The sequence below is a fragment of the Ictalurus punctatus genome, chromosome 20 (assembly GCF_001660625.3).
Source record: "Ictalurus punctatus breed USDA103 chromosome 20, Coco_2.0, whole genome shotgun sequence".
Lineage (NCBI taxonomy): Eukaryota > Metazoa > Chordata > Actinopteri > Siluriformes > Ictaluridae > Ictalurus > Ictalurus punctatus.
The window spans coordinates 20,274,986-20,282,352 of record NC_030435.2 but is presented as its reverse complement, the minus strand read 5'-3'; the positions used below and the strand labels follow the sequence as shown (position 1 = coordinate 20,282,352).

Sequence of the window (7,367 nt, the reverse complement as noted above, 5' to 3'; positions counted from 1 at the left end):
ATGATTAAATATGGTATCATACTTTAGCTTTATCTTTACTTTTCACTTTTGCTTAATATAATCTGTTTTAGGCATCACTTATGATCAATTTGGAGTTCTAACAAATACGCTATAAGAAAGATACTTGAGCAAAATAATCAGATTATGGACATATCTTCAGCAAAATACCTTCCCTTCTTGGCAGCACCCTTGCATGTAAAGCATTAAGGTCACTCAACCGAAGTGATGCCTATTAGTCCAGATCTTGTCTTTTCATTTTAGAGTCTTAAACAAAGAGCAGCAATCAATAATGCTGAGCAACAAATGAACAGAGTGTGGTGCCAGACTAAGCGACTCTCCGTCCACGTACTCATCCATACACATACTCGTTATGACAGCTACACAATCAGCTAATGACCTCATACACTTCAGCATGCTCTGGGGATAGATAGGTCATTTCTTCAAAATGTCATTTTAATCAGAGGTTGTACAGACAAAACTAAGGCTCAGGCAACATACATCTGAATGATAAAAAATACTCCAGGGTGCAAGTGAATACTCCCTAACTTTACACTTTAGTGTGTTCTTGTGCCATGGTTTAAAAAAAAAAATCATTTACTTTCTGACTCAGTTTTAATCAGATGCCACAAACTCAAGCAAGTGGTCATGGTTTTATACCTATCCTTAAATTAGAGTTGTAGAAAACCAGACAACCATCCAAGTGCATGCTATACTAAGGAACTTACAGCTTTATCCATAATTCATGTTTTTTTGTCTGATTTTCTGAAGATGAGCCACTTTATTCCATCAATTACTGAAATTGATGTATTGTTTGTGATCATTTGGACAGGAATAGGGATAGCTGGAATTTTCACAGTCAAAGCCACACAATAAGCACACCTGCCTGAATTAGGGACAAGCATTAGCCTGTGTGAAATAGGGACAAGTATTAGTCTACGTAAAAGCAGTTAATGTTATAAGTCATGACAGTAGAGCTGTAGGAATTGAGTCCAGTCTTGGATTCGAGTCTGGTCTCGAGACCTTTTCTGTATTGACTTGGACTTGTGTCTGACCTGTTGGCATTTGTACTGGGACGTGTCTCAGTCTTGGGCATTGGTCTTGCTAAATATGGTCTTGGCTTTAATTTTATGCGGTAAGTTTGACAAGTAATTTCTTTCATCCTAACAGCCTAATCATTGGCGCAATGTATGAATGAAGCCAAGTAATTGAAGTACAGGCTTGGCTTAAAAAAACTGATGGTTTTTGGTCTTGATCTTGACTTGATCTCACTTTAAGTTGGACTGAATCTTCACTTGGTCTTGACCTTGACTCGCTCTCGGCTTGGACTGGACAATAGCAGTCTTGACTACAGCCCAACTGCCCAGTTTACCTGCCACCCAAAACCTGACACCTGATTCCCTGAGCTACCTTTAACAGATGACCAAACTGTCCTGTAAATGAAACACGTAGAGGTTTATGCATGCTTTTTCAGGCTCCTGGCTTGATTGTAGAATTCATTCATTCTTATAAAGTCATGGTTGTAGAGTGCATAATGTTTCGCTACTGCTTTGAATAGCTATCTAAACCAGTGGTAGTCCTTCTTTATGTGCAACAGATAACAAAAGTTGTCTGCTTTTTTTGTCCATGTCTTGTGGAGTTTAAACCTCAAAAGACTTTCCATGTTGCATACCATGATTAACAAACATATTTGATGCTTACACACAGTTCTAACACGTTCTATAAAACTGTATAGTGTACACATCTTTACAAAATGCAATCCTCGAATCACATGGGCTGCCAGGTTTTGTCCATGGACTGAATGTGTTCCTTGGCCTTCATTCTCAGAGCTGCAATGCTGGAGCTGCGGTCCATGTCGTCCAGTGGATACTTGTCATTGAAGGCCGGTGGACACTGGTACGGTGGAGGAGGCATGGGCTGCATTCCCTGCACTATGCCTGGAGTTGAGTTAAGGAAGCCCGGGTGGCTCGAGTAGGTGGGTTGCAGGCTTTGGGATGGACCCATGAATCCCGGGATGCTATGCATGGGAGTGGCACTGGAGAGGGGTGACGATAACCAGGAGTCTAAGGGCAAGGAATTGCTCATCGGCCCTACATTGGAGGGCATGGGAGACCGGTTGAAGGACAGCATAGGTGAGTCATGGAGCTTCATGCTACCAGTGTCCATCTTCTCCTGACGCCGCCATTTTGCACGCCGATTCTGGAACCAGACCTAGGAAAAAATCCATAAAGATCTACTTTGGTGAAGGTAAGACTAAGGCACAGTATGTTAAACAGGAACACTCTAAAGCCCCAGGATTAGAGGTCTCAAGAGGGAGTCTTAAACTGGCAATTAAACAAAGCTCCTATAACAAGACTTTGCTATTTACATTGTCTAGTGGTTCCCATTAGTACATTATCTCTTTGGTTTAACACCTTACCTGGTGTTACAAGGTCTAGTCAACATATGCCACATTAAGAGAATGCTAGATGACGCTTGTCCTAACAAATTAATCCAATCGTACCTGCACTCGTACTTCTGGGAGATTGACCTTCATGGCCAGCTCTTCTCGACTGTACACATCAGGATAGTGGGATTTCTCAAAAGCTCTTTCTAGCTCGTGCAGTTGGTAAGTGGTGAAGGTGGTCCGGTTGCGACGGTGTTTCTTCTTGGGTTGGTCATCCTCTAGAGGTTCGGGAGACCTGCTGTCACTCTCCACACCACGATGGTGAAGATCCCCAACCTCGCCTTCACATTTATCATTTGAGAAGAGTCCTGTTTCTAAAGAGACAAAAATTAAGACCAAGTTGCTCTTTATTCTCAACAAGTGTGATCTGTTCACTAGAAAAGGTGTTGACAAGATTCAGATTAAAGTCACTCTTAGAAAAATGGGTTATAAAGAATAAATGGTTATAAAGAAGTCTACTTTTTAACTTTATCTAAAAGGAAAAACTGTTTGTTGTGTGATTCTTTTGAATCTTTAAGTGTTCTCTAAACTAGCAGAGACAAACTAAAAGAGCAGTATAGTGTGTTCACAATGGTTAGAAAGTACAAACAAGTTATTGTGTTAGTATTAAAATGACCATCACATACTATTAGGAAAAAAATCCAGAGCCCTAAAGCATTCTTTGGTGTTTTCCTCTGGGAGTTCTATGTAGAACCATATACAAGAGAGTGTCTCCCTATTAGAAAGGGTTCCAGTAGAGCCCCTTTAGTAAGCCAAGAATGTAATTACCTAAAGAACCCTTGAAGAGCGTTCTCCACTGGGACAAGATGTGAAAAATATGCTATGAGAACAAATTATTTGGGTTTTAAATGACATTTTATAAAACTGATATTTTTGGTTCCAAAATCTGATTGGCTGAGGCATTTAAAATCCTTACTATACACATGCCTGTGATCGCATCACGATAATAGAATTCAGTATTACTACTAATACTACGCGTAATAATACGCTAGACATCATGCCTAAGAACACCCTTATCCCTATAACGCACACCCTCTCATGGCTTTAACATAATAAACAACTCTTGAACATAGTAAACAATCATATAATTTGATTTTAACCTAAACCTCTTTTGAACAAGACATATGTTCATGAGTTCCTACACATCTCTCTGTTTGTCTGTGTAGTTCTCCACAGTAATCCCTGAATACGCAAACAGATGTCACCTGCTAAACCTGCGACAGCTCATGTGGCCGTGGCTGTTAATCCAACTGCTTTAAAACCTCTCAGAACTTCTGTTTGTGTACATGACAAGGACCTGCTTGGCAAAAGTAGAGGTTTTTATTTCCAAGAAACAAATAAAAAGCGATGCCATGCACATGTCGCAGCAGTAGCTTAGTGTAAATCAATCTAATTAAGTTAGGTGAGATTATCATTAGATCATTGCTTTAGTGTGCTGTAAGTGTGCAGTTCTTGTAGTGGCAGGTGTGACTCTTGATAAGGTTCTTTCTGTGATTAGTGGCCTGTGAATTCTTTAAGTTCCCCATGCATAGTTTAGTTGATTAGCTCCTATAAGCCAACCTGATCTCATGAGAAATGAATAAAAGGGCGATGTGTTGGAATTTCATGTGAATATGTAGTTGTAAGAAAAGGTACAAATTCAACCCCATCTCTATCTCTAACATTAACTTTTCTATCTTTTCAGTTATAATAATTATTATAAATTTGCAAGTATGTTGTTTTAGCTTAAGTCTTGAGGAAAACAATTGTTTCAAAGTTTAGCTAATTTGCTGTTTAGTTGAATGCGTTGTATTTTTAAAATCTTTAAAAAAAAATTTTTATCTGTATAATTTGATTATGGTAATAATTTCCTGTGGTAGTATGGTAGTGTCTCACTCACATATCTGCATATCTTTTGTTCTAATTTTACTGCATTTCATATTGTAGTTATTGAATAATGTGCTTTAAAAACGAAAAACAATAAAATGCTATGCTTAAATATTAAATAAGCTACAGAAGCTAACTAACCCATCTTTACCTCTGTATTAAAGGACTAAGTTTGTATTTGACCAGATTTGGTCCATTATCAATTTATAGCCTATTTTCTAATTAATACAGTATACAAAATAATTTTTTAATAGATTGTGGGGACTGCTAGATTTGCAATTGTTATAGTACTCTTATTCTAACGATTTTTATTTTAATTTTGTGAAAAATTAAAGTATTCTTGTATTTGAGTATTCTTGATCCTTTCTGTATTCCTGAAAGCTGCATTTTATGATGAATAAGTTATAATTTGTTGTAATTTTTTTTCTGTTTTCCTGTTCTCTTTACTGTTGAAGTGAAGTTTACAGACCACCCATTACATAGTACGGAAGCCTTAAACGGCCATGCATTATTAGGTTATTTTCTGTTGTTTTCTTGTGATCTCGACATAACAAAAAGTTGTTTTCTCGTGATCTCGACTTAATTTTCTCGTGATCTCAACATAACAAAAAGTTGTTTTCTCGTGATTAATTTTATCCCGAGAAAAAAGCTTTTTGTTATGTCAAGATCATGAGAAAATTAAGTTGAGATCATGAGAAAACATCAAAGAAAAAAATTAACAGTGCATGGCCAATTAGGGCTTCCGTAATATTGTGATCAGTGCAGGTTACTGATACAGGCAAATATGTTTTGAAACATAAACCAAAGATTTTTTCTTAATTTCATCTACACTATAATTAATAGTGTTAGTTGCTTTTAATATGTATATGTTTCAGCAGACTGGTTTTAAGGTTAGCATTTATAATTTCAGCATGTGAGATTTAAACAGCAGAGTTCCCTCAACTGTAATGTTTTACAGGAACGTTCTTTTTTTTTTCTTTTTTTTAAATAAGGAAGTTGTGAAATCTCCCAGTGAAACTATAATCTATTTCATAAATACTACATAAATAGACATGAGATTCACTATGAACATTAACCAATTTTTTAATCCGTAGCATGCTGTATTTATTGTATTTATTTATTGTTCACGATTAAGCACTATTTCCTCACCATGATAGACAGCCTGATGGGAGTTGTCAGACATGCTGGGCAGGTGAGCATAAGGGTCAGAGGTCACCTGTTTCCCCTGTTCCACCAGGACATCTCCGTCACCTTTATGGCCCGCAGCAGGTCCCACAGTGTTGAGCAGAGGGTCCTGTTCCTTACTGAAACCCAGAATCACGTCGATGCTGTGCAAGCGCCCGCCCATCGCTGATCCGCCTCCTTTACCCAGGTCGTGGTAGTTTTCTGACGAGAGGTAGCCGTCATCCGCCATGTTTATGGAATCCAGAGATAAATGCATTCGAGGGCAGGAGTGTACGTCCAGGGAAAGTTGTTGAATATTAAAAAAACACGATGAATGTAGTTAGCAGACTAGATAGACAAAGGAACCATCTTCTGAGAGTTGCTTCTGTGGTTTCCTGTTGGAAGATAAAAAGATCAATGTAATATTAGTGTTATATAATATTATATATTATATTTTCTATAATGTTAATTATGGTGAATTATGAAGTGATGGAGAATTGTCGTTAGCATCTCCTCATACACAGCAACGATTAAATTAAAAGTCCGACAAAGCGATCACTTTTGCACATTTACGTAAAACTTTTGAACAATCTCAGCTCTTTGTCCGACTTCTGATTCAACCAACAAGATGGTATATCCTGAGACATAATTGATCTCATAAACAGTGGTGAGACATGATGACAGTGGTGAGGTTTAACTGTTTCATGAAAATAGACAGCTTTGACCTTCCACCATTTATATGCTTCATCAGTTTTTATGAAAGACAACCAGATTTTTCTTTCTTTGTTTACAGTGATTTGTTACTTTCTAGGCACATGGTATAAGAGCACGGTGAAGCATAGTGTTTAGATTTTTGCTAATCTAAATAATTCTCCTTTTTTCATGCCTTTTTTCATAGCTATATATCTTTAACATCTACGTACTGCGGTAAATTTGATATATGATATAAAGCATGGACATAACTAAAAGTTTAAATATCTCTTTGTGGCATATTAATGTTTGTTTCTCATAAAGAGACTTACTTATTTACTTAAGAATTACTGAAAAACTGAAGTACTTGCATGTTTGGTGGTTTTTAGTGGTGTTTTATTATTACTACTGTATAATTACCGCATCATTACTACTATACCTGTAATAATTCCACAGATCCTGAAAATAATAATGAAAAACATTCTCTTTGCGAACTTCTGCTTTCAACAGGTGGTTACTTTATTTCGAGCCAAAAGAAAAAATTTAGAAAATGTTCGTTAAGAATTTTAAAAGCAGTAAAGTTTGTGAAATAAAATGTAAATTAACATTCAGATTACAATGTAATTGTTGTGTTTTCTTAAAATCAGCTACTAGCTTGATATGAACAAATGTTACTTTCCCTGAAAATTTGTCAAGCATACCTGTTCCTTTTAAGTCCTTCTACATCTCTGTCTCTTCCTCTGAGCTGTCGCCTTACGAATGACGGTGAAGAGAGCAAGCAGAACTCTTTTGCTCGCCTGGCACCTTATTCAGCTCTTACAGACTGTTAACGAGCGTTAACTCTCCGCAGACACAATAGCAATCCGAACACACTCCAAATCACAAAAAAACGTCCCATCCACCGAGTGCCAAAAGGTCCTGATCTTTATGGCCTAGGCGTCTCGGCAGTGAGCGCTCTGGCTCCGGCACACGAGAAAGAAGAGAGGCAAAAGGAAAAGACTTAAGAGGTTTATTAATTGGAATCCTTCCACTTTAAGAATGATTGACAGTTGTTCACTGCTGGAGTAATTGCTCTAAACGGCAGCAGTGCTCTGGACACAGAGGGAGGCCGGCGCTAATGAAGCTCTGACAAAACTTTCTTTCAAAAATCTTTTGTTTAAATGATAATGGCGTCCTACTGAAAATGTCCTCTAATCCCTTTTAT

General features: G+C 37.5%; 1 protein-coding gene across 1 annotated transcript; it reads right to left on the bottom strand.

Moving 5' to 3' along the window:
* Nucleotides 1-1,764: 1,764 nt before the first annotated feature.
* rx2 (retinal homeobox gene 2) lies at nucleotides 1,765-6,323 on the bottom strand. Its single transcript, XM_017496216.3, has 3 exons — nucleotides 5,459-6,323; nucleotides 2,501-2,757; nucleotides 1,765-2,208 (listed from the first exon to the last, which is right to left on the bottom strand). Exons 1-3 carry the CDS (start codon nucleotides 5,748-5,750, stop codon nucleotides 1,765-1,767), a joined length of 993 nt encoding a protein of 330 aa, XP_017351705.1. The 5' UTR covers nucleotides 5,751-6,323.
* Nucleotides 6,324-7,367: the final 1,044 nt, after the last annotated feature.